At 46.6% G+C, this 27,689-nt stretch overlaps 1 protein-coding gene across 4 annotated transcripts; it reads right to left on the minus strand.

Moving 5' to 3' along the window:
• On the minus strand, positions 1,998-27,664 carry XRCC6 (X-ray repair cross complementing 6). Of its 4 annotated transcripts, none has more exons than XM_021090942.1 (13): positions 27,561-27,664; positions 26,850-26,937; positions 24,598-24,707; positions 21,753-21,891; positions 21,253-21,507; positions 20,409-20,592; positions 17,248-17,434; positions 15,275-15,443; positions 13,232-13,393; positions 11,544-11,673; positions 10,081-10,181; positions 4,337-4,450; positions 1,998-2,407 (listed from the first exon to the last, which is right to left on the minus strand). In XM_021090942.1, exons 2-13 carry the CDS (start codon positions 26,920-26,922, stop codon positions 2,214-2,216), a joined length of 1,818 nt encoding a protein of 605 aa, XP_020946601.1. In that variant the 5' UTR covers positions 26,923-26,937; positions 27,561-27,664; the 3' UTR covers positions 1,998-2,213.

Below are 27,689 nucleotides of genomic sequence, written 5' to 3' on the forward strand. Positions count from 1 at the left end.
TTGCATCGTAATGTGGCATGAAGAAGTTCCGTGGCCAGGGATGGAACCTGCACCACAGCAGTGGCCAGAGCCACTGCAGTGACTGCCAGATCCTGAAGTCACTGCACCACAAGGAAACTCCACAACCGAATTATGTTTGAAGATGATGTTTCTCTCCTGGGGAATTCAAGCAGAGAAGGCAAGCATTATTTATTAATTTACAGAGAAACTGAGATCACACAATTGCCGTTTATCACAGACCTCGGTGGTTGTCTTTCTAACTCATTCACACTGAAAGGTGTTTTGTTTGACCCCTGAGCTCTTTCATTCTCTCCATTTTGTAAATAGAACACAGGAAAAGGAGCCTAGACTTGGGTAAGGTCCATGCATAGGTTTCCTCCTCAACAGCTAAGAAATCCAGGGTTAAAAACAAAGGCCCAGTGTGGTACTTATTCTTACCCTCCTGCTTGTGGAGATTAGCCTGATTCTAATCCCCCTTTGTGGTATTAGTACCCACCTCTGGAACCCAGAATTTCCAAGCACTTAAGGGGGATGGTCTAATTTCTCAACAACTGAAATGAACTTACTATATCAAATGGTTTTGCATTATTCTGCTGTATCCTCAAAGGCATCCCTTCTAATTGGAGAATTATCTTCCCTCTCCTCCAGGTAAGGAAAGAAATCTAAACAGGAATAGAACATCTCAGAGTTCTTGGCACAGTGGGTTAATGATCCAGCTTGACCCTGGAGGCACTGGTTCTATTTCTGGCCTGGCACAGTGGCTTAAGGATCTGGCATGCTGCAGCTGTGGCGTAGGTTGCAATTCCAGCTTGGATTCATTCCCCAGCCCTGGGAAATTCCATATGCTGTGATTGCAGCCAAAAAGAAAGAAATATATATATATATATATATATATCCTGGGAGTTCCTGTTGTGGTGCAGTAGAAACGAATCTGACTAGCATCCACAAGGATGCAAGTTCGATCCTGGGCCTTGCTTAGTGGACCAGTGATCTGGTGTTGCCGTGAGCTATGGTGCAGGTTGCAGACACATGCTCAGATCCCAAGTTGCTGTGACTGTGGCATAAGCCAGCAGCTGCAGCTCTGACTGGACCCTTAGCCTGGGAACTTCCATATGCTACAGGTGAGGCCCTAAAAAAGCAAAACAAAAAAACAAAATGTACCTTTTCCACACAAAAACAAGTTTAAAAAAAAAACTTACATGCCCAGAATAAAGAATCCAAAACTGATAATCTCTTATAAAAATCATCTGACCCCTCCTACACTCACCTCATGAGGTGTCCATTCTAGTCCTGGACACGGGATCTACAAGCTATCCTCAGGATAAAAACCCTTCCAGGGAGCTCCAGCTGGGGTGCAGTGGTGTCACTTCAGCACCAGGATGCAGGTTCCATCCCCCGCCTCGAACAGTGAGTTAAAGGAGACAGAGGGTTAAAGGATCTGGCGTTGTGGCAGCTGTGGCCTAGGTCACAATTGTGGCTCAGATCCCATCCCTGACCCAGGAACTCCAGATGCTTCGAAACAGCCAAAAAAAAAAAAAAAATGCAACCCAAACCAAACCCAAAAAACCCCTTCCCAATGCTTCCTCCCCTCCTTGTCTCAGGCTAATTCTTCAAAAGTAATAGCTGCAGAAAGAGCAGGAAAGGGACAGAGAAGTTAGAGGAAGGATGGGGGTGGGGGAGGCACAAAGAGAAAGACATTCCCCTGTCTCCTCTCCCTTCTCCTAGAGCCTCTCCTTATCTTGAGCTTCCACTTGCCGTGGGCTCGGCATAAACAAACGGGGAGAAGATAATCTTACTAGGGCGTATCATTCCCAAAGTGTGTTCTCCTGTCCCTAATTGTCACACTTCCCTGCCCTCACTGATATTTACTTTGTTTTCATTGTAATGACGTGCGCTCCCAGCAGGAGAGAAAATTAGGCTAACAGTCCACAGAAAGTGATCTCTGGATGCAAGGCAGACACACCTGCCTCTTTTACTCTAAGGAACACTAGACAGCACAAAGTTAGGATTCTTTATTCAGACAGCAGAGTAAGGCACAGCAAAGGGGGAGGGCTACGCTGTCTCCATGGCAACAGGAAGTCTCATAAAGTAACAGTCCTTGGCTTCTGCCAGGTACTCTTCCTGGCTCAGGAGAAACATGATTTAACTTGAGAAAAACGAAAGCGGGCAGGCTGGCTACAGCGTGGACGGGTGACTGGCTGTAGGGTCTCCGGTCAGTCCTGGAAGTGCTTGGTGAGAGCATCCAGCAGCTCCTGCTTCTTCATCCCGCCCTTCACCCCATGTACCCTGCAGGCTTCCTTCAGGGTGGGCACAGTGAGCTTCCCTAGAGTGCCCTCGCTGATGTGGGCCTTCAGCTCCTCTTCAGATAACTCCACCTTGGGCCTTTTGCTTCCACAGCTTTCATTGTCTGGGGAAACAGGTGAGGTGGGAGTGACTGGAAATGCTACCAGTGGGATTCCCAGCTATACTGCCTGGGGGCCCTCATATAATAATAAGGGCTGCAGTTAACTGTTTTCCATAAAGCTGATTTGCCTACCTAGGACACCACAGGGAAGATAAGCGCCTTGGTAAGGCAGCTTCATTTAAGCACGAAGTTAAAAATATATCACATCTGCAGGGAATTAAAAGTAGTGAGTACTGGGAGCGCCTGTCATGGCTCAGTGGTTAACGAATCCGACTAGGAACCAGGAGGTTTCGGGTTCAATCCCTGGTCTTGCTTAGTGGGTTAAGGATCCAGCATTACCATGAGCTGTGGTGTAGGTCACAGACGTGGCTCGGATCCCACATTGCTGTGGCCCTGGCTTAGGCTGGTGGCTACAGATCCGACTGAACCCCCTAGCCTGGGAACTTCCATATGCCGCAAGTGCGGTCCTAAAAAGACAGAAAAACAAAAAACGAAAAAAAAGAAAAAAAAAAAAAAAAAGTACAGTCCAGTAGGAAAAATGGTTAAGGCCCCAAACTGGAAGTTCACAGAAAAAAAGTCCAATAAAATACATTGCACTTATAACTAGAGAACTACAAGTCAAAACAGGATATATTTTCCCTTTTTTTTTTTTTTCTTTTTTTCTTTTTAGGACTGAACCTGCGGCATAGTTAGTTCCCAGGCTAGGGGCCGAATCGGAGCTGCAGCTGCCGGCCTGCACCACAGCCTCTGCAATGCCAGATCCCAGCCAATTATGAGACCTACACCACGGCTCACGGCAACGCCGGATCCTTAACCTACTGAGCAAGGCCAGTGATCAAACCTGCTTCCTCACTGATACTAGTCGGGTTCATTACTGCTGAGCCATAAAGGGAGCTCCTGCATTTTTTTAAGTATACAAAGTCCAGGGTTGGTGAAAGTGTAGGGAAACACACCCATCCCTTCTTAGATAGAATATAAATTGCGTTACTTTTTCAGAGGCAAACCGGCAAATTCTTTTTTTGGCTGCATGTGGAACTTCCTGGGCCAGGGATCAAACCCGCACCATATCAATGACCAAAGCCACTGCAGTGACGACGCCGGATCCTTAACCTGCTGCACCACAAGAGAACTCCCACGCTGGCAATTCTTATCAGAATTTTAAATGCCTACACCTTGACCCAGCAATTGCACTGCTAAGAATTTACCCTTTGTATCTGCTCACACAAGTATGCGATGGTGGTTCACGTTCACTGCAGCATATCCACCAACAAAGGTCTGGCTGAGTCACTGTGGACATCTACCCAATGAAGCTTTACTTTTAAAACAAGGTAGATACATGCGTGTGGCTATAAAAGCCCATCCATGAGGTCCTTTCGTGGAGCAGCGGAAACAAATTGGACTAGTATTCATGAGGATGCAGGTTCGATCCCCGGCCTTGCTCAGTGGATCAGCAATTTGGTGTTGCCGTGAGCAGTGGTGTAGGTCGGAGATGAGCCTCAGATCCTGCGTAGCTGTGGCTGTGGTGAAGGATGGCAGCAGTAGCTCCGATTCAACCCCTAGCCTGGGAACTTCCAGATGCCACAGGAGCAGCCCTAAAAGGCAAAAAATAAATAAATAAATGCCCACCCAATATGTATAGCTGAGAAACAAAATAAACTAGAAACAATGTGAATACTATTCCATCTGTACTGAACTATGTTAGGTTCGTATATATAAATATGTAGGGATAGAAATTTCAGAAGGGACATTATCAGATCTCTAGGACATTCTATAGGACACAACAGTCCTCTGTGAGAGGACCACAAAGGCAACTTTTAAGAACAACCCACTGGATAAAACATAAAATAAAATAAAATAAAAATAACACGCTGGGGGAGGGGAAAAAAAAAAAAAAAAACCCAACCCGCTGAATGTCCACCCCCAGCTCCTTACCTTGTTTTCGCTTAGGAGCCTTTCCCTCGGGATTGTAATCTGGTGGGTAGACCAGTTCCTTAAACTCATCCACCAGGGAGCCCAGCCTTTTAGCCATTGCCTCAGCCTTGGGCACTAGAAAAGAGAAACACAGCGATGGTCTGGCGCCTCACGAGCCCTGGCTTCCTGTCTGGTTCCAGCTCTACAGCGGCTGGACGAGGAAACACCTGCTTGCGGAGACAGGACAGGTTGGTGACGGGTCCACGAGGCAGCGGACCTGGCCACGGAAACAGTCAATACCGTCTAACCAGGGCGCCCCAAACAGCTGCACGGAGCGAGCACATACTACAACCAGGCGTGCTTCGAAATGCTCTCAACTTACTGTTATTTTTATTTAATTCTCCTGTATACCTCTGGGGTAGGCAAATTTGTCTCCCCATTTTACAGAGGTGGTAATCAGAGAGGTTAATGACTTTCCTGAGGTCACACAACTGGGAAGTGGCCGAGCCGAGAACTGGGCTGGATTCAGGGGAGCCACCCAAGAGGCCGTGCCCTCAGTGCTTGCCGTCCATAGGGGCAGGGAGGTGGGAGAGACATGAGTGTGATACAGCCGGGAAGTGCCATTAAGGGAGGGCCCGTGCAGGGCACGCCCGAACACGGAGGGGTCGGCAAGAGTGTGCGGCGGGGTCTGGGGAGCCGAGGCTTCTCTTTGGGCAGACACTGGGCGAAGCAGGAGGCACGGGGCGAGAGGAGGCGGGTACCAGACAGCTAGCGAGTAGGGTGTGCCGAGGGCAGGACCCGCAAGGGTGTTGGACAGGCTGGCGCAGCGAACGCCTGCCCAGGAATTGGGCCTCATCCTGAGGGCCATAAGCGGGGAGCAACGTGGTCAGATTTAGATTTTAGAAGATCAGCCTGCCTGCTGCGTGGAGTATGAACGGAAGGAGAGGGAGAAGGAAGGCTGAAGATGCGGGCTGGCGATGCAACTAGGAGAAATGACAGAACTGGGCAGGACTTACTGACAGACCAAGAGGCGGGGGTGGGTTGGGGGGAGGAGATGAGTGGCTGGGATGGCAGGGACATTTCCCCAAGACAAACACAATAGTGAAAGGAAGTTCTGGGGAAAAGATAATCTTTTTCTTTCTTTTCTTGCTACATTACAACTATACAGCTTGTAGAGCTTTTGCTGAGAGCTGTGTCACATCAGGGGCAAGAGTGCTGAGATGACTGTCTCATCATCTCCTCATGTGACCACTTCTGCAAAGCACCCAGGGGACCTCCAGCCCTGTGCTGTACCTACAGGTGGCACAACCTCACAGTCATACTGTGCTCCTATGTCTCTGAAGCCGCATGTTCCAGGTTACAGGAACCTCTGCTAGAGCTTTCCTTCTCAACCTGGGGAGTTCTGTTTTTGCTTTTTTTTTTTTTTCCTTTTGGCCATTCCTGGGGCATATGGAAGGTCTCAGGCCAGGGACTGAACTCCTGCCACAAAAGTGACCTGAGCCACAGAAATGACAACACTGCATTTTTAACCCACCGAGCCACCAGGGAATTCCAACCTGGGGACTTTTAAAAAGTGCTGAAGTTCCAGTCATGGCTCAGTGGTAACAAACCCAACCATAGAATCCATGAGGATGCAGGTTCGATCCCTGGCCTCGCTTAGTGGGTTAAAGGATCTGGCATTGCCGCGAGCAGTTGTGTAGGTTGCAGATGTGGCTTGGATCTGGCGTTGTTGTGGCCATGGCTGTGGGCAGCAGCTGCAGCTCTGATTCAACCCCTAGCCTGGGAACTTCCATATTCCACAAGTGCGGCCATAAAAAGCAAAAAAAACAAAAAACAAAAGTGCTGATGCCCATGGAGTTCTACAACCCTGACTGATACCCATGAGGACGTGAGTTCTATCCCTGGCCCCACTCAGTGGGTGCAGTGTAGGCCTGAGGCAGCTCAGATCTGGAGTTGCTGTGGTGTAGGCCAGCAGCTACAGCTCCGATTTGACCCATAGCCTAGGAACTTCCATATGCTGCAGGCGTGGCCCTAAAAAACAAACAAAAAAAAGCAAAAAGTGCTAAGGTCCAAATCATATCCCGGTGACTGATCTAACTGGTCTGGAGTGAGGCCTAAAGAGCCAGATTTTTTAAAGTCCCCCAGATGAATCTGCTGTGTAGCCAAAGTTGAGAACCCATATGCTAGTGGTAGTGGCATGTCTCAGAGTCCCCTGGAAGGCTTGTGCTTTTTGTTTTTGTCTTTTTGCCTTTTCTAGGGCCGCTCCCGCGGCATATGGAGGTTCCCAGGGTAGGGGTCTAATCGGAGCTGTAGCCATCGGCCTATGCCAGAGCCACAGCAACACCAGATCCAAGCCACATCTGCGACCTACACCACAGCTCATGGCAACGCTGTATCCTTAACCCACTGAGCAAGGCCAGGGATCGAAGCCGAAACTTCCTGGTTCCTAGTTGGATTCGTTAACCACTGAGCCACAATGGGAACTCCTGGAAGGCTTGTTAAAACAGAGGTTGCTGGGCCCCCATCTGAGTTTCAGACTCAGTCGGCTGGGGGTCACGCTCCAAATGTGCATTTCTGACAAGGTCCCAGGAGACGCCAGTGCTGCTGGTCAAGGGACCACACTTAGAACCAGTGATGTAGCCTGATGGGGCCACCCAGGGAGAAGTGGGGGGACAAAGAAAGATGGGGCCCAACATTGCCTAGTGCACTCCCCTGGGGAGAAGGGAAGAAGGGGAAGCAGGTCCAACAAAGAAGTGTTAGGAGCTCCATAAGCACTGGAGACAAACCAAGACAGTATGGGGTCACAAAGCCACAAGAAGACAGTGAGAAAACCATCTTGAATCTTCAATAAAGCAACTTATGAAAAGAAAGTCTTATCACTGTGTCAGAGAGAAGAAGACACATTTGATTAGAAGGGAACAAGGGGGAGTTCCTGTGGTGGCTCCATGAGTTATGAACCCAACTAGTAACCATGAGGATGTGGGTTCCACCCCTGGCCTCGCTCATGAGTTAAGGATCTGGCATTGCCATGAGCTGTGGTGTGGGCCATTGATGTGGCTTGGATCCCGAGTTGCTGTGGCTGTGGTATAGGCCGGCAGCTGCAGCTCCGATTCAACCCCTAGCCCAGGAACTTCCATAACTTCCATATGCTGCACGTTCAGCCCTAAAAAGCCAAAAAAAAAAAAAAAAAAAAAAAAGGTGAGCGAGTGAGGGACGTGAAAGAACAAAGAGCCGAAGGGTCAGCTGTCTGAGCAGTAGGACATCCAGGGCCTTCAGCAGATGTCCCCCGGGCTGCTGGAAGCTCCAGCAGAGCCTGGAGGAAATGCTGGGGCCTGAGATGACGGAGGTCTGGGAGTTGAGCACCAGGTGATAGTTGAGGCCGTAGGAGTGGCGAACACAACGGAGGGAACGAACCTGAGTCCCATCGGTTATAGGAAACACCAGCACAACAAAAATTGTTTTGAAAATAGAAACAGAAAAAGAAAACAAGCCTCCCCCTGAAAAAGCCTCGGGCTGGAAGAGAATGTGAGGCTGCGGCCCTGGCAGGAACTAAGAGCTCGAAGCTGTGCAATAAAGCAGAACAATTGTGTTCTGAGCCCCTCCCAGGTGTATCAGGGCCTACACTTTGCCAGCCTTGGCAGAACGGTGTCATCAACCCCATTCTCCCAATAAGGAAGCCGAGCTTGGGAGAGATGATTATTCCAAGGTCACTCCATTTAGCAAGTGACAGAGCTGGGATTCGAATCTACCTACCCTATTGTTTCCAGAGTCTGTGTCCTTCACCACTGTGCTAGAAACTAGACACTTCTCTTCCTGATTTGCCCAAAGGCCGTAAAGGGAGAGGCAGGCTGCCTCATTCAAGGGGTCCTCTGCCAGGCTCAGCTGACAGTCACCACGGCAACACAGTTCCCCCGACTCTTATGCTTTTAATGCCAGGGCTTTTGGTCTAGTGTGAAAGAGATCATTCATAACTGGGAAGCTTGGAGTTCCCACCGTGGCACAGCGGAAATGAATCTGACTGACTAGGAACCATGAAGTTGTGAGTTTGATCCCTGGCCTCGCTCAACGGGTTAAGGATCTGGTGTTGCCGTGAGCTGTGGAGTAGGTCACAGACGAGGCTCGGATCTAGGGTTGCTGCGGCTGTGGCGTACGCCAGCAGCTGTAGCTCCGATTAGACCCCTAGCCTGGGAACCTCCATATGCCACAAGTACGGCCCTAAAAATCAAAAAAACAAAAAAACAAAAAAGCCAAAAAAAAAAAAAAAAAAAAACCTGGGAAGCTTGGAGTTCCCACTGTGGAAACTGGCTGCAGTGGCTAAAAACCTGACTGCAGCAGCTCAGGTCACTGTGGAGGTGGGGGTTCCATCCCCAGCCCAGCACGGTGGGTTAAGGTGTTGTCACAGCTGCGGCTCAAATTTAATCCCTGGCCTAGGAACTTCCATGTGCCACAGGTATGGCCATAAAATTAGAAAATCAACAACAAGGAGTTCCCATTGTGGCTCAGTGGGTTATGAACCCGACGTTGTCTCTGTGAGTATATGGGTTCGATACCTGGCCTCACTCAGTGGATTAAGGATCCGGTGTTGCCGCAATGTGCAGCGTAGGTCGAGGATGCAACATTTGGATCTGGTGTTGCCATGGCTGTGGCATAGGCTGGCAGCTGTAGCTCCAATTCGACTCCCAGCCCAGGAACTTCCATATGCCATGTGTGCAGCTATGAAAAGAAAAACACACACACAACAACAACAAAAACTGGGAAGCTAAGCAGATCAAATCAACCGATCTTTTCAGCCCATCATGAGTCTTCATTAACTCCCAACTGTGCTCCAGTGGGTGTCCACTTACATGACTAAGGGACACGCATCCTCTTAGCAAAGACCTGAGAGAATTATAATCAGTAAAGGGGCCAGCAGGGGGCGCAGAGCACCTCAACCTCCAGGCCGGGCAAATTTCCTGGATGCTGAGTAACGAGGCGCATTTTCTCAGGACAGAAGCGCGCCTTTTTGGTGGAGCAGCAGTAAGCACAATGGTTCAGAGCAAGGACTCTGGATTCTGAACTTGGATCCATCGCTTACTGCACAGCACCCTGCACGAAGCTCTCCCTTCTCAGTAAGATAAAGGCAGTGACAGCACCTAGCTCAGAGTCAGGAGGAATAAATGAGTCAACGCATGGGGCAACAGTGCCGGGCACACAGCAGGCACTCAATCAATATTACAGACCATTGTTTTTTCGTTTCTTTTTTTGTCTTTTTGCCATTTCTTGGGCTGCTCCCACGGCATATGGAGGGTCCCAGGCTAGGGGTCTAATCAGAGCTGTAGCCGCCAGCCTACAACGCAGGATCTGAGCTGCATCTGCAACCTACACCACAGCTCATGGCAACACTGGATCCTTAACCCACTGAGCAAGGTCAGGGATTGAACCCGCAACCTCATGGTTCCTAGTCGGATTCATTAACCACTGCGCCACGACGGGAACTCCTGCAGACCATTGTTTTTAACTTTTATCAAGACGTGGTCATGTGGGGCCCACTTCAGAGGCAGGTCTCAGAAGCAGACACGTTCTCCCCCTCTCACTGCAGAACCGGCCAAATCCATCCCCAGGTAATCTAAGCTGGTCTAGACAATCTCTCAAGCAGAGATGACCTGGACAACAGACTTAACTGTTTAGACGGTGCTAGGAAATGACTCCATACCACTGGTTCAGAGTAAAAGTGCTAAGAAAGACTCCCATGAAAGAACTTCTCAACTCCGTCACAGCCTCCTTACATGTCAGATCCACTGCTTGTTCAGGCTCCATCAAATCCAAAGCCAAGGCCTCCATGTTCCTGAAGTGTTGCTGCAGCACTGGGTTCTCAAAGCTGTCACTTCTGTTAAAACAATAACAGTAAAAAATGAAAATTTAAACTTTTTTTGGGGGGATGTGCCTACAGCATGTGGCCAGGGATTGAACCTGCGCCACAGCAGCGACCCAGTTCCCAGGCCAGGGATGGAAGCCAAGTCAGAGTTGCAACCTATGCCATAGCTACAGCAATGCCAGATCCTTAATCCACTGCGTAGGCCCGGGGAAGGAACCAGCAACACCACAGAGACAGCTGGCTCATTAACCCACTGTGCCATAGGAACAGGAACCCCCAAATTTACTTTTTTTTCTGCTTTTTTTTTTTGCTTTTTAGGGCTGCACCTGCATCATATGGAGGTTCCCAGGCTACGAGTGGAATTGGAGTTGTAGCCGCCGGCCTAAGCCATGGCCACAGCAACGCCAGATCAAGCTGTGTCTGCAACCTACACCACAGCTAATGGCCACAATGGATCCTTAACCCACTAAGTGAGGCCAGGGATCGAACCTGTATCCTCATAGATACTAGTCAGGTTTTTTAACCACTGAGCCACAATAGGAACTCCTTAAATTTCCTTCCTTTTACTCACTATGTGACAACAATCAAAGAGAAGCCCAGCTAAGAATCTTCTCCCTGAAGTTCCCCCTGTGGCACAGTGGGTTAAGGAACTGGTGTTATCTCTATGGTGCTGCAAGTTCGATTCTCCAGCCGAGCACAGTAAGTAAAGATCGGGCATTGCCCCAACTGTGGCATAGGTCACAGCTGAGGTTCAAATTCCATCCCTAGCCCAGGAACTTCCATGTGTTCTGGGTGCAGAAAAAAAAAAAAAAAAAAAAGAATCTTCTCCTTACTGCTGCTCTTTGAGCTTGCTCATCTAACGAACCTGGCTTTCTAGGCGCAAGAAACAGGTCAAGCAGCTGTAAACACTTAGCACAATTCCCAAGTCTTCACTATTAGACTTTTTTTTTTTTGTCTTTTTGCCTTTTCTAGGGCTGATCTCTAGGCATATGGAGGTTCCCAGGCTAGGGGCCCAATTGGAGCTATAGCTGCTGGCCTACACCAGAGCCACAGCAACACGGGATCCGAGCCTCGTCTGCGACCTACACCACAGCTCACAACAACGCTGGATCCTTAATTCCAGGGATTGAGCAAGGCCAGGGATTGAACCCGCAACCTCACGGTTCCTGGTCGGATTCGTTAACCACTGAGCCACAACAGTAATTCCTCAATATTAGACTTTTCATCCTCTGTATAGCTTGTAAAAACTAATAATCAGTTAATGGAAAAGAGTAAAATCACATTCTCTTGGTCTATGTTTAACTTGAATTTCCAATAAAGCTTTCAATTCAGGGGCAGTTCCAGAAGCAAGCCTGTGAGTGACCCATCACTCACCTGTACTTAAAGCGGAGCTTCTGAACAATGGCCTTCATCTTGTCCACCTGCTCTGGGTTTGCCATGATTTTTTCAGTAAAGGGCACCTTCCGTTTGTCATCAGCATAGGGCAAGAAGACGAGCTGGAAGCCTGAAGGAGGAGGACACATTTTCGGAGATGTGACTTAACAAAAGCTTTCAGTCACTGAGTTGTCATTTGTCCCTCAGCTCCAATTCACCCTTCTGTATCCTGTGATGCTGGGGCTGGGGTCCTGCAAACCCCACTTCTCCTTTATCAGCTAAGTCCTGTTAGCATCTGCCTAGCAGATTCCCTTTAGAGTCTGCAGAGGGAAGCTTCAAAGTAGCAGTGTTCCTTCTCAGATACCTCCTGTTCCAGTCGGTATTGCCGGAGCCGGCTTGCAGCCTCCAGCTTTTTTAATACACCCAGAACTAAGTGGACCGTGTGGCTCCCTGGAGGACTCTGCCCCAGCTCTCTTGGACACTCCTCTGGGCTTCAACCTCTCCCCTTCATGCCCTCACCCCCCACCACATGCTAAAAGTAAGGGTTATCAGGCTGAGCTTATTCCAGTTACTGACTGGTTCTAGAAAGACTGTAAAATCGAGAGATTGGAACTCATGGCTGCTGCCAGGTGAAGAACCCTTGCTGTCAATGCCAAGAGCACTGAGCCAAAGGAACTTAAGAACTGACATACAAAGCTGTTACTGAGCAGTCTGATGAACAGAAACAGAAATATTATCTACACTCAGAGTTCCCATTCGTGGCTCTTACTAGCACCCATGAGGACGCAGGTTTGATCCCTGGCCTCGCTCAGTGAGTTAAGGATCTGGGGTTGCCATGAGCTGTGGTGTAGGTCAGACATAGCTTGGATCTGGTATTGTTGTGGCTGTGGCATAGGCCAGGGGCTACAGCTCAATTTCACCCCTAGCCTTGGAACCTCCATATGCTGTGGGCACGGCCCTAAAAAGACAAAAAAAAAAAGAAGAAGAAGAAGAAATATAATACACTCAAAGACTTACTCTATAATTTTTATTAGCATGGCTAAAGAAGAAAGCAGACTACCTACTTTGTGCTAGGCACTTATACATTTATTAACTTATTTCAAATGTGATGCAACCTTGAGAGAAAGGTATTCTAGAGTTCTCTTCTTTGCAGATAAGGAATATAAACAAAAAGGTTAAATTATCTGCCCAAGTTGGTCTGCAAACAAGTGGCAGAGAAAGGCCTGAAACAAAAGAAAGGGAGCCTTCAGACACATAAGCATAAGATAAAATCAAGTCTGACTTCAAAAACATGGTCATTCCACTCCGCCTCACTGCTGTGGTGTGTACAGGAGATAAACCAAACACTAAATGTTACAAGAGTGTCAAATAATGGCGTTTAGTAAAGAATGGGTAAGCAGGAAGACCCCAGGAATTTAGGTCAGTAACCTGCAGACAGCCCCTATGCAGTCTATTCTCAACCCTGGCTACAGAGGTGCCTTGTACAGCTGTATGTGCTATGCACTGTACAATCATATTTGCCAGCCTTACCTACCTGTTCATCACATTTGCCTGTGAAACCTTAAAAATACACATTTTCCAGCCCTGTTCCTGGAGACTCTGGTTCAGTAGGTCTGAGCTGGAATCCCATGAGTGGTTCCAAAACCTGAGCGCAAATTAGAAGCACTGAAAATATCTCTTCCACATACCTGGGGGAGTCACCTGAACTTTCTGGTCATCCAGCTCCTCTTCCTGTGGCATCAGGGCCACAAAATACGGGGGGAGGTTCTTGCGGGGCGTATATCTGCACACTGCCATGACCTCCTTCTCCAGACACTTGGTGAGCAGAGCAGTGAACAGGGTTGAGCTCCCTGGAAAAGAAACATCCTTTCTTCCCTCCTGGCCCATGTTATAAATCAAACATGAGGCTGGAAATAAATTCCTCTTCCATTGTCTTAAAAAGATTTATGATAATAGTAGGTAAGGGGTGATGGACCCAGAGCTGAGGGAAAAATAGGAGCAGCAGAGGCACAGAAAAGAGGAGAAAGGAAAGGAATAAGAAACTGGGCACAGCAGGCTAAGGATCTGACATCATCACTGCAGCAGCTTGGGTTGCTGCTGTGGCATAGGTTCAATCCCTGGCCTGGGAATTTCCACATGCCACAGACGTAGCCAAAAAAAAAAAAAAAAAAATTAATTAATTGAAAAGAAAAGAAATTGAACACTCCAAATCCTTCATTTAGGAGTGTGAATTATTGGGAGTTCCCGTTGTGGAGCAGCAGAAACGAATATGACTAGGATCCATGAGAATGCAGGCTTGATCCTTGGCCTGTCAGTGGGTCAGGGATCCAGCATTGCCATTTGCTGTGGTGTAGGTCACAGACGCAGCCTGATCCTGCGTTGCTGTGGCTGTGGGATAGGCCAGCAGCTACAGCTCTGATTTAACCCCTAGCCTGGGAATTTCCATATGCCTTGGGTTCAGCCCTAAATGGCAAAAAAAAAAAAAAAAAACTATTGGTGTCAGTTCACTTTTACAATCATTAGGCTAATGACATAAGCTCCAGTTGCTAATAAAAACCAATCAGGTCATATCTAGGGGGTTACAGCGCAGAGGAATCCAGGTCTGGGCAGCACGAATAAACACAATGGCCAAGTTCATATCATCTTTACTTGCCAAAACTAGGGAAGAAGCTGGGGGTTATTTTGGTTTGTTTTCTGTTTTTCCGGCCACACCCTTATCATAAGGAAGTTCCCAGGCCAGGGACTGAATCCATGCCACAGATGCAGCCTATGCTGCAGCTGCAGCAACACCGATCCTTAACCCAATGTGCCAGGCCAGGGATCGAACTGGCACCACAGCAGAGAGAAGCCTGATTATTAACCCACTGTGCCACAGTGGGAACACCCTGGGTTTGTTTTTTGTTTTTCCCAAACTCTCTACCTGATGCCTCAAAGAATTCCCTAAGTTTTAAAAATGTTAATTCCAGAGTTCCCACTGTGGCTCAGCAGAAATGAACCTGACTAGTATCCATAAGGATGTGGGTTCAATCCCTGACCTCGCTCAGTGGGTTAAGGATCCGGTGCTGCCACAAGCTGTGGTGTAGGTCATGGACATGGATGGGATCCCGAATTGTGGCTGTGGCGTAGGCTGGCAGCTGCAGCTCAGATTCGACCCCTTGCCTGGAAACTTCCATGGGCCGCAGGTGCAGCCCTTTAAAAAAAAAAAAGGAGTTCCCATCGTGGCTCAGTGGTTAACGAATCTGACTAGGAACCATGAGGTTGCAGGTTCGACCCCTGGCCTTGCTTAGTGGGCTAAGGATCCGGCGTTGCCGTGAGCTCTGGTGTAGGTCACAGATGTGGCTCAGATCACGCATTGCTGTGGCTGTGGCGTAGGCCGGTGGCTACAGCTCCAATTAGACCCCTAGCCTGGGAACCTCCATATGCCTTGGGAGCGGCCCAAAAAATGGCAAAAAGACAAAAATATATATATATATAAATAAATAATAAAATAAAAAATTAATTCCATATTCCCTCCTCGATATTCACAATGTCTATTAGTGTATCAGATGTTTCTCAAGAAACGTCTTTAACTTTGCTTAGTGCCACATTTCCAAAATTTCTTTGAGCACGAAACACTTTCAAAATATCCCATTAACACAACCTATAGTTCCAAGCAGCAGCCATCAGGAAATGCTGCTCAATAAAGTGCCTTCTGCGTTACTCATCCACTCAGCCTCGCCCGCGCCACTCACCATTCACCAGGGACTCCTCGGGGTACACGAACAGCGAGGGCCTCACGTAATGATGCCTCTTCAGCATTCCCAAGGGCTTGAAACCGATGAGAATCAAACCCGGTTCATCGAACCGTTTCAGCATTTCTGTTTCTTCTTTCTCTAATACAATCTGACGATTCCCATAGGTCTGCAGAAGGGGAACAATAAGGGCCACAGATCGAGGGCTACATGGAGCAGCAGGATGGTTGACACATGACACTCGTAAGCTACAATCAGCTTTCTTCCAGGGGCATCTTCCTCCTATCGCCAGCAATGAACTGAGCGGTGTCCGGGCACTTTACATCTGTCACCCGATTTATCAATATAACAATCCTAGGTGGTAGATGTTAAAAGCTCTGTTTTGCAGACGAATGAGCTGAGACTCAATAGTCAGTCATTTGCTCCAGGTCACACGAGTGAACTGAGATTTGAACTAAACCACACCTGTCTGGTTCTAAAGGCGAAGCTCCCCCAGCATTTATTCCTTCTCTCATTGAACATGTACTGACACCTCAGCATCATCCGCCACACATAAGGATGCTCAGTCTTTACCTATTTACTGAGATGACCTGTATCAGATACTGGGGTGGGTCACAGTGTGGGAGGCAGATAAACACACACACCTTACTTCTAAACTTTAACATTTGCTTTTGTTCCTAAATACACGATTAGTAACAGAACTTAGTAACAGTGAAATAGGAGTTTTATCAACAAAAAAACAGAGCCCTTAAGACTTTTTGGAGGCACAATGATGAAGAAAGAAACTTAGTAACCAAAAGAGCTACTGCCTACAAATAAAGCAACATGAAAAACCAGTTACTTCTTCGAAAATGGAAGGGGAAATTTCTTGTCCTCTTCTCCTTCCTGAAATTTGTGCTCCCAAAAAACATTGCACAGGTTGAATCAAAATGACATACAATTTGGAGTTGCTCCTGTGGTGCAATGGAATCACCGGCATCTTGGGAGCAGTGGGGTGCAGGTTCGATCCCCAGCCCAGCACAGTGGGTTAAGGATCTGGCATTGCCAAGGCTGCAACTTAGGTCGCAATTGTGGCTCAGATCTGATCCCTAGCCTGGGATCTTCATATGTTTCGGGGCAGCCAAAAGAAAACAAACAAACATATAATTTTAGTCACTTAGCTCCTTTTTGTGTAAGGTCTTGAACTTAAAATCTCAGACTCTCATAATTAAACAGGAAGGATGATTCATTTGATTTTAATTTTGGATATCAAGTTCTTCTATAGACTGAACAAAGGTGAGATGATATGGAAGGATAATGATCTGCCTTTTTTTTTTTTTTTTTTTTTTTTTTTTGCTTTTTAGGGCTGCACCCGAGGCCTACGGAAGTTTCCAGGCTAGGGGATGAATCAGAGCTACAGCTGCCGACCTACATCATAGCTCACAGCAACGCCAGATCCTTAACCCACTGATCAAGACCAGGGATTGAACCCGCAACCTCATGGTTCCTAGTCTCCCCGTGTTTTGTTTTTTATGTTCTGCATTCTTAGTCATTCAGATTAAGAAAGGCATTTTGCATCATTTTGAAGAACAGGAAAAATTCTGGTTAGTTGGCAAAAAAAAACTGTCCCTGAAAAGAAAAAAAAAAAAAAAAAAAAAGAGTGCACTTCATACCTAACACACTTACCCCGGCTCCCCTCCCTAGTTAACTGGAAAACATTTTGTGCTATTGTACTGAGCAAAGAATTAAGACTGATGAGACTCAGAGCGGCATGTGCTGAGTGATGAAGGGCTGAACTTTCCACTGACAAGTCTCTCTCAAATCCTGACTCTAACTTTCCACTCTCAAGATGTTACCAATCTAGATGTCATATTCCAAAGAGTGATGACAATAGCTTGGCTAGACACGCAAGTTATTTAACGGCTTAGGCTGACATGTCTCACCTCCCTGTTACCTCGTCAATAGGACGAAATTCAGTACGAAGGGAGACCCACCTGAGACCTCTTGGTGTCGCTAGGCAAAAGCAAACTGCCTGTGTTTACATTAAACGTCCGGGTCTTGGTTTTCACCGGTTCATTTGTTTCCCGACAAAGCCTCACCGGGAAAGGTTTGTAAGCCTTCTGGACCAAATTGTAAATGCCGACAGTGAGCGCTACATCTTTGCTGAGCTTAAGTTTCAACCTGAAGGAGAGAAAAAATTTTAAATTTGGATTGCAAGATTATACTTTGCTTTCTGAAATTTCTTCCTGGCTCTCAAGCCCTAATTTGTTTTATTCTCTTCAATAATCCAAGTGCTTCAAATACAAATATAAAGCCTTTTAATAATGCAGTGGAGTTTGCTACAATGCATCTCAGGGTCTACCCCACAAAAATTAGTTTCAGAACTAGTATTGCTGGAGTTCTTGCTGTGGCACAACGGGATCGGTGGCGTCTCTGCAGTGCCAGCACACAGGTTCAATCCCTGGTCGAGCACAGTGGGTTCAAGAATCAGGCATTGCTGTAGCTACAGCGTAAGTCGCAACTGTGGCTTGGATCTGATTCCTGGCCTGGGAACTCGGTATGCCGTGGGGCGGCCAAAAAAACCAAAAACTGAAAAAAAAACAACCAAATAAGCATTAATATTGTTAATTACTTAATGATACTGAATATTATTATAATAAAAATGATGTTTTTATTGAGCCTAGCAATATAGCAAATTCCTTTATAGCTATTCTCATTTAATTGTCATAATAACCCTGTTAAGTACAATAGTATTGTCTTCTGTTTAGCTTGTCTAGTATGCCTTCCCTCTTCTTTTAACAATGAAACCCCCATTTTCCTTTGGAAACCACCCTTCTCCCACTGCAGTTTTGGGGAAATATGTATCAAAGTGCTGTACCCTCCCTTGGCCAGGAGGTGGCCACATCTGGCCCTGGCTCAAGCCATCAGACTTATTCTCTTAAGAATCTGGGTCTCAAAGAGTGACCAAGGGAGGACATGGTTGGAGAGGATGCCTGTTGATAGTGGTATCCCAAAGACACTGCCAATAGTTCTTGGCATCTAGATTCCTGGTGCCACCCTGGTTCCTACACTACTCAAAGTATTCAGGATTTTGTTTAAATATGCTAAAATTAGTCAAGCAGTTCCCATTGTGGTGTGGCAGAAACAAATCTGATTAGTAACCATGAGGTTTCAGGTTCAATCCCCGGCCTTGCTCGGTGGGTCAGGGATCCGGTGTTGCTGTGCACTGTGGTGTAGGTGGCAGACGAGGCTTGGATCTGTTATTGCTGTGGCTGTGGTGTAGGCCAGCAGCGGCAGCTCTGATTCGACCCCTAGCCTGGGAACCTCCATATGCCGCAGGTGTGGTCCTAAAAAGCAAAATAAATAAATAATAAAATAAAATAAAATTAGTCAAGAGTTGGTTTCTATTACTTGCCACCCAATAACCTTATTATTGTCATTTTTATAGATGAAAGCACTGAGGCTCAGAGTTTACAATTCATGAAAAATGGATGCAAATTCAGGCATGTGTGATTCAAACCTCATATACTTTTCCATTATAACACATTGCTCCAGACTGTTGATTCAACATCTTGAACAGCAACAGGACCTCTTGAATATATGTTCCACAGTAATGACAATGAGCAAAAATATTTACAATATGATACTGTGACAAAAAGCAGGAAAAAAAAAAACAAAAAAAAAAAACCACCCATGGAGTTCCTGTCGTGGCTCAGCAGAAACCAACCTGACTAGCACCCATGAGGAAGCAGGTTCAATCCCTGGCCTCGCACAGTGGGTTGGGATCTGGTGTTGCCGTGAGCTGTGATGTAGGTTGCAGACACAGCTCAGATCCCGATTTGCTATATCTGTGGTGTAGGCTGGCGGCTACAGCTCCGATTCAACTCCCAGCCGGGAACCTCCATATGTGCTACGGGAGAGGTCCCACAAAGACAAAAAACAAAACAAAACAAAAAAAAAAAAAACTGTGCTACATGTTCTTCTCAAGCACATGTGGAATAATCTCCAGGATAAGACCATATGCTAGACCATGAAGCAAGTCTAAGCACATCTAAAAAGACTGAAATCACACCAAGTACATTCCTTAATTTTAACTGAAATGGAACTAAGTTGCAGATCCACAACAAAGAAATCCAGGAAAACTCTTTTTTTTTTGTCTCTTTAGGGTCCCACCTGCAGCATTTGGAGATTCCCAGGCTAGGGGTCGAATCGGAGCTGTAGCTGCCAGCCACAGCCGCAGCCACAGCAACTTAGGATCAGAGCTGTGTCTGCAACCTATACCACAGCTCATGATCACGCTGGATCCCGACCCACTGAGTGAGGCCAGGGATTGAACCTGCTTCCTCATGGGTACCCAGTCAGATTTGTTTCTGCTGTGCCACAAAAGGAACTTCACAATATACTTTCTAAATTAGCCAGGAGTTCAAAGAAGAAATCAAAAGGGGAATTTAAAATGACTCTGGGAATTCCCATTGTGGCTCAGTGGTAACAAACCCAACTAGTATCCATGAGGATGTGGGTTCGATCCCTGGCTTCACTCAAGGGGTTAAGGATCCAGCATTGCTCTGACCCTGCGTCATTGCTGTGGCGGTGGCGTAGGCTGGCAGTTGCCACTGCGATTTGACCCCTAGCCTGGGAACGTCCATATGCCAAACCTGCAGCCCTAAAAAGCAAAAAAATTAAAAAAACAAAGTGACTTTGAACTGAATGAAAGTGAAAACCACAAAATATCAAAAAAGTATTCGTATAGGATGCAGCAGAATCAATGCTCGGAGGGAAATTTATAGCTTTATTTGTTTATTTATTTATTTACGTTATGGACGCAGTTGCAGCATATGGAAGTTCCTGGGCCAGAGATGGAATCCGAGCCACAGCTGCACCTTACACGGCAGCTGTGGCAATGCCACATCCTTTAACCCACTGTGTCAGGCTGGGGATTGAACCCACACCCCCACACACAGTGGCCTGAGCCACTGCACATGGATACTTAACCCACTGCACCACAGCAGGAATCCCATCTTGTCCTAAGTCTTTTAGAGGAACTCACCGAGGGAGTGGTACAGCCCAGATTTAAGCTGCCAGGGGGGGTCAAAGCCAGCCATGGCTTTGCTCAGTCGGGGGCCCTGCGGGCCGCTGACCCAGGCTCAGCGCCTACCTGTGGAGCACACGCTTCCTGGTCTCCTTGGCACGGACCTTCCTCAACAGGTCCTCGAGCTTGTGCGACTCCTCAAAGTGAACCCCTATGTCCTCATCCTCTGCCACACTGATGATATCTCTGTAGAACAAGGATATGTCAAAGCCCCCAGGCTTCTTCAGGTGCATCAAGTCCAGGAAGATACCTGGGACAAGGACAGACAAAAGTGAGAGGAAAAACACAATTTTCAGCCTGGGAGAATTTCTTCAGTTAAGTTCACAGACGCTTTTAAACGTTCCCAAAGAACTAGATGGATTAGTAACATGTTCAGGACTTAGAGGAAATAGTTAAGGGGGTTGGCTGCTCTAATGACTTCCGAAAACTTATTCAAACAACCTCCATTCGTGGAGGCATTCGAGTCAAGCAAAGCTCGCTCTGGTACCGTCCTTTAGAGGGCGAATGGCTGGGGCCTTCTCAGTGGGAATGTTACACAGGGGTCTCCCCCGGCTTCACCCTCTTCTTTCCTTTAACTCTGAAGAGTGAAAAGCACACATCTGACATCAGCTACAAAGAAGCCATAAAATGAAGCGCCAATTTTTTTTTTTTTTTGTCTTTTTTTTGCTATTTCTTGGGCCACTCCCACGGCATATGGAGGTTCCCAGGCTAGGGGTCTAATCGGAGCTGTAGCCACCGGCCTACGCCAGAGCCACAGCAACGCGGGATCCGAGCCGCGTGTGCAACCTACACCACAGCTCACGGCAACGCCGGATCGTTAACCCACTGAGCAAGGGCAGGGACCAAACCCGCAACCTCATGGTTCCTAGTCGTGAAGCGCCAATTTTAAAAGCACAAGGGAAAATGCCACCTGTGTCACGGAGGTCCCCAGCTTTGGTCCTGGCCCGGCTGGCTTTGGCACTGTCGTTGCCATGGGGGTCGTCGTCATTGGTGAAAAGCATGATCCTCTTATGGCTCATCTTGACCTGAACGTCACTGAAGAGGTTGGCGCAGACCCACAGCACCTCACTTAGTGAGTAGTCAGATCCATGGCCAAGCAGGTCTTGGAAATACTTCGTCCCCTCCTGCCCCTTAAACCGATCCAGCTCTTGCACTCGTTTAGCACCTGACCAGAGACAGAGAGTCAAATGGGCAGAAACGTCAGAACGCCGTCAGTGGCCACTTTTATAAGACCCACAGGAGGGCCAAGGGTCTACGTTTCACCCAGAGCTGTTTAATCCATGTGACAAAATCCGCACGCCTTGGGCCGAAAAGCAAACTCCCAGCCAAGAAGGCGTCCACTGCCTTCTCCACATCCCCGCTTTTTCCTTTCTCATGCACGGGAACAGCTGATCTCAGACAACGACTGACCTGGACTATCCAATTCCTGTAGGACGTAGATATTTTTGAAATTCACTGAGTTTTTGTCCTTCTTGGTACCATAGAACACCACTGCCAAGAGATCGCGATCACTGCTTATGATCTTATTGGTGTACACGCTCTGGATACACTGAAAAAACAAAACGAAAATTCGATTAATATTTAACTACTTACCATAAGCACCGGACACATTGTAGGTGCTCAATATATATTTGCTGAATTTGTACATGGCCTTAGAGTAAGGCATGACCCCTACTTTCAGGAAACCCACAAACCACTAAGCGTGATGGTCATTTACAACAAAAAGCAGAGTGTGGCAAGTATACAACAGAAGCATAAGCAGTCCCTACTGTATGAAATCAAAGAATTAAATAGATTTTTGGGCCATGCATGTGGAAGTTCCTGGGACTGGGGATCAAATCCAAGCCATAGCAGCAACCCAAGCCACAGCAGTGACAACACTGGATCCTTAAGCTGCTAAACTGTAAGAGAACTCCAGAAATAGTCATTTTTTTTAATTGAGGTGAAATTCACATAACAAAGGTAACCATTTTAAAGGGAACAATTCAGCAGCATTTAGTATATTCATGATGTTGGGCAACCACCTCCTCTATCTAGTTCCCATTTTCATCATCCCCAAAGCAAACCCTATTTCATCAAGCAGCCACTCACTCTTCCTCCCCCTGCCCCACCTGCCGTGGCCCCTGGGAACCACCAACCTGCATTCTCCATGGATTATCTATTCTACATTTCATATAAGTGTAATCATACAAACATGCAAATTTTTGCCTGGCTTCTTTCACTTAATGTGATGTCTTCAAGGTTCATTCACTTTGTCGCATGTATCAGTACTTCATTCTTTTCTATGGCTGAGTAATATTCCTCTGTATATATAAACATTTTGTTTATCCATTCAAAATGTTTGGGAATGAGGAATTCCCATTGTGGCTCAGCAGGTTGAGAATCTGACTAGTATCCATGAGCATGTAGGTTCCATCCTGGCCTTGCTCAGTGGGTTAAGGAACCAGTGTTGCCATGAGCTGTGGTGTAGCTCACAGATGGGGCTCAGATTCAGTGTTGCTGTGGCTGTGGTGTAGGCCAGCTGCAGCTCCGATTAGACCCCTAGCCTTGGAACTTCTATACGCCATGGGTGTGGCCCTAAAAAGAAAAAAAAGTTTTGGAATGAAATAGAGGTGGGAGTTACAAAACATTGTGAATGACTAAACACCTTTAAACTATACACCTTAAAATGATTAATTTTATGCTTTGTGAATTACAGCTCAATTTAAAAAATAAAAATACTGGAGTTCCTGTCATGGCTCAGTGGAAATGAATCTGAGTATCCATGAGGACACAGATTCGATCCCTGGCCTTGCTCAGCATTGCCGTGAGCTGTGGTGTAGGCTGCAGACATGGCTCGGATCTGGCGTTGCTGTGGCTGTGGCTTAGGCCAACAGCTACAGCTCCAATTCAACCCCTAGCCTGGGAACCTCCATATGCCACCAGTGTGGCCCTAAAAAAACCAAAAAAAAAACAAGAAAAAGAAAAATATTTAGTCCTCACAGCTTGATGAAGTAGGTACTATTAGTTTTCCATTTTACAGATAAGAAAACATACCAAAAGCTTCAGTAACTTTTCCAATATCAGTTTTTAAGTGGAAGAATCTGGATTTGAGTAGCTGGGTTTTTTTTTTTTTTTAATTCAATTGGATATATTCCCAGAAGGGGTGCTGGGTCATATAATAATTCTGCTTACCTCTCTGAGGAACTGCCAAACTGTTTTCCATAGCAGCCTGTCCCTTCCCCATTCCCACCAGCGGTGTATAAGGGTTCGGATTTCTCCACATCTTTGTCAATACCTCCTTTTTTTAAAAAAAATTATAGCCTTCCTAGTGGGTGTGACACCTCATTGTGGTTCTGATTTGCACTTTGCTAATAACTGAAGATGATGAGCAGCTTTTCATGTGCTTTTTGGCCATGTGTGCATCTTTAAAGAAAGGTATATTCAAGTCCTGTGCCTGTTTTTTTGTGTGTATCTTTTTATAGCCACTCCCACGGTGCATATGGAGGTTCCCAGCCTAGGGGTCAAATCAAATTCGTTTATGCTGAGCCACAACAGGAACTCTGTGTGCCCATTTTAAAACTAGGTTGTTCTTCAGGGCTCCCATCAGGGCTCAGTGGTTAATGAACCTGACTAGTATCCATGAGAACAAGGGTTCGATCCCTGGCCTCATTCAGTGGGTTAAGGATCCAGTGTTGCCATGAGCTGTGGTGTAAGTCACAGACATGGCTGGGATCTGGCGGGGCTGTGGCTGTGGCGTAGGCCAGCGGCTACAGCTCTAATTTGACCCCTAGCCTGGGAACCTCCATATGTTGTAAGTGCAACCTTCAAAAGTTTGGCCTTCAAAAGACCAAAAAAAAAAACCAAACCCAACCTAGGTTGTTGGTCTTTTTGTTGTAATAATCTTTTTCAATGTCTAAATGTATCACTTACAAAAGGACTCATTTCCACAACATAATTGCTGGAATTTCCTTTCTTCCTTTACAGTCCCATCTCTACAGAGAGAGGAGCCTACTTCTACTCCAGAGACTAATGCAGAAGAAGGTGGGAGCAATAAATTCCTTGGGTCACAAGTTTGAACCCACAATAAAATGGAGCTGTTTCCCAATACTGCTCCTCTTTTTTCAACTACAAGTATAGGTAGCCATCCTGGAAAGCTAACCAAAATTTGTCATTCCAAACAAGCTTTTCCAAGGCTGCGTATCTTTTTAAGCAGTGTTAATATTTTTTGGGGGGGTGGGGGGGGAATTTTAACTAAATGAAAAAGTAGTCTTACCTGGATGCTCATGTCAAAAGGAGTCAATTCATCTTCATCCTGAGATTCAAACATGGCTCTAGAAGCATCAACCAAAAAAATCAAACTGTCTCTTCCTGAACATCTATAATCTTCTATGGGGAAGAAAATGGAAGAAAATGGTGACCTTGTGTTCCTATTTATCATGTTTACTATTCACATAAAACAAAGAAAAGTCCATTAGACAAAACTACAACCTGATGAATTATTTCAAGGTGGACACTCTTAAAACCACCACCTGCATCAGGAAATTGATTCATGCCAGTCACCCCAGGAACTCTCTCCATGTTCCCTCCCAATTATAACACCCACCCTCATCCTAAGAGTAACCACTACCCTGACTTTTGATAGTCACTTCCTTACTCTTCTCCGAACTTGAATCATCCAAGCAAACATTCCAAACACTGGTTTCAACTTTAAAAAAGAAAGTTTTTAAAGCCTATGAATCTATTGATACCTTCTCCATCTTTTTTCTCATAACTTATTTGTTGAAAAAGTGGGATATTGTGTCAGGTAGTTTTCCACCTTCTAGATTTTGCTGATTGCACTCTTTTGGTGTAAATTAACATACCCCTGTGTCTTTTCTACTAAGGATCTAGAAAGGCTTCATTGGATTTGGGTTTTCTTTTTTCTGGCATGATTACATCATAGGTGATGCTGAGTTTTTCATAAAAAGTCAAACAACATCTGGTTGTCTCTTTTCTTGACAGTGCTGCTTCTTAATGTAATAATTACCCACATTTTCATATATATACATATATACATATACATATATATATACACACACATATACATATACATATATACATATACATACATATATATATACATATACATGTGGATATATATATATATATATATAGTTTGTTTTTGTTTTTGAGGTCCTCAACCATAACATATGGAAGTTCCTAGGCTAAAGGGTTGAATCGGAGCCTACGCCACAGCCACAGCCACAGCCATGCCAGAGGAACGCAAGTCCTCATGTATACTAGTTGGGTTCGTTACCGCTGAGCCACAACAGGAACTCCCTACCCATCTTTTCTAAAGCAATATAACAATATGTGTCAAGAGCCTTAAACAAAAATTTTAACTTGAGTCAGTGAATTCTTCTTAGGAATCTATCTTAGGAAAATATGATATGGAAAATATATTTTTTTCTTTTTCTTTTTACAGCCTCACCTGCAGCATATGGAAGTTCCCGAGCTATGTGCTGAATAGGAGCTACAGCTGCTGACCTATGCCACAGCCACAGCCACAATGGATCTGAACCTCATCTGTGACCTACACCTCAGCTTGCAGCAAGGCCTGATCCTTAACCCACTGAGTGAGGCCAGGGATCAAACCTGCATCCTCAAAGCCTCTATATCGGGTTCTTAACCTGCTGAGCCACAATAGGCACTCCTCAGATATGGAAAAATTCTTATGCAAAAACTTCCAGGGAGTTCTCTTTGAGGCTCAGCAGGTTACAAACCCAACTAGTATCCATGAGGATGTGGGTTTGATCCGTGGCCTCATTCAGTGGGTTAAAGGATCCAGTTTTTGCCGTGAAATGTGGTGTACATCACAGACACAGTTCGGATCCCACATTGCTGTGGTGTAGGCTGGCAGCTGTAGCTCCGATTGGACCCCGAGCCTGGGAACCTCCATATGCCTCAGGTGCAGCCCTAAAAAAAAAACAAGAAAGATACAATAAGAAAGGAAATGTGTATATATTTGTGTATATATATGTGACTGGGTCACTTTGCTGTATGGCAGAAACTGTCACAACATTGTACATCAACTATATTTTAATTTAAAAAGAAAGTCTGGAGCTCCCATCGTGGCGCAGTGGTTAACGAATCTGACTAGGAACTGTGAGGTTTCAGGTTCGATCCCTGGCCTCGCTCAGTGGTTTAAGGACCCGGCGTTGCCATGAGCTATGGTGTAGGTCGCAGATGCAGCTTGGATCTGCGTTGCTGTGGCGTAGGCCAGCAGCTGTAGCTCCAATTGGACCCCTAGCCTGGGAACCTCCATATGGCACGGGTGCGGCCCTAAAAATCAAAAATAAAAATAAAGTTTAAGGTTATAATGTCGTGAAGACTAAGAGTAGCTCTGCAAAGTTCAAAGAGAGAAAAGTATTTGAGATTCTCTTGGGAGAAAAGGGTGGGCCATGAGACAGCAAAGGTCACCCAACAGAGAGAGGCAGGGAAAGTCTTTCACACACGGATCCGTACATGTTAGTGAAAGTCACTCACCACCCGTTTCACGGCCCTCCTCCTCTTCTTCTTCATCGCCCTGGTTTTTGTAATAAGACTCCCACCCTGACATGTTGGTTACTGCTCACTAGGTGAAGGAAAGTTAAGGTCAGTAACAAGCAAATTTAAACCTAAAAGCTATCAACTCCTAGGCTCCTCTGAGATCTGTCCTAAAGGCTGGAGGTTACTCGAGAGGTATGCGGATGCTGGATCCTGCTACCTGAAGAGCTTGGTAATTGAGGTGCAGAGATAAATGGGCATGGGGATCATTCCAGAAGCAGCTTCACCTTAGCTATTCCTTAAGGACACTTCAGGGCCAGCGGCCTGGGCTGACCACTCTGAAGGTTGTGCCAGGGCAGTCTGACCTGGAGGTCCAGTCATCTGGACTTCAGAGATCCCTAGTTCAGGGTACTCGGTCCTTAAGCAGATCCACCTGTCTTCATCCCGCCCCCACATCTGCCCCAATTCTTCAGCTTTGCCTAGTGAGGTTTCTCAAACGCAAGTGGACCTCCAACACCGGGTGCTGTCTCCCCCCGGGAGGAAGGAAAGGGAATCAGAGAAGCTGTCTCCACGCCTCGAGTCCCCACACTTCTGGCTGACACTGTCCCGCGGAGAGGCTACTGGGATGCGCAAGGCTGAGTGGGCAAAGCAGGACGAAGCCAGCCCCAACCAGCGAGCAACAAACACAGAACACAACTCCCTCCCGCCTACCTTGGGCGCAAAGAAAAGATCAATTACCGGGAGAAGGCGGGGCGCCACACACGTCCAGTTCTCGCTCCCAATCAAAGCCCCTTACGTCACCACGCAGAGTGCGTCCTTTCCCCGTCCCGCTGACACGCC

This window comes from Sus scrofa, chromosome 5, assembly GCF_000003025.6.
Source record: "Sus scrofa isolate TJ Tabasco breed Duroc chromosome 5, Sscrofa11.1, whole genome shotgun sequence".
Taxonomy (NCBI): domain Eukaryota; kingdom Metazoa; phylum Chordata; class Mammalia; order Artiodactyla; family Suidae; genus Sus; species Sus scrofa.

Coding starts and splice junctions, on each gene's coding strand:
- XRCC6 (XM_021090940.1), bottom strand. CDS start 26,922: ATGTCAGGGTGGGAGTCTTATTACAAAAACCAGGGCGATGAAGAAGAA. Junction 24,711..26,849: donor GGAGGGCCGTGAAACGGGTG/GTGAGTGACTTT, acceptor TCTTCCCCATAG/AAGATTATAGATGTTCAGGA. Junction 13,394..15,274: donor CGAGGAGTCCCTGGTGAATG/GTGAGTGGCGCG, acceptor TTTCTTTTCCAG/GGAGCTCAACCCTGTTCACT.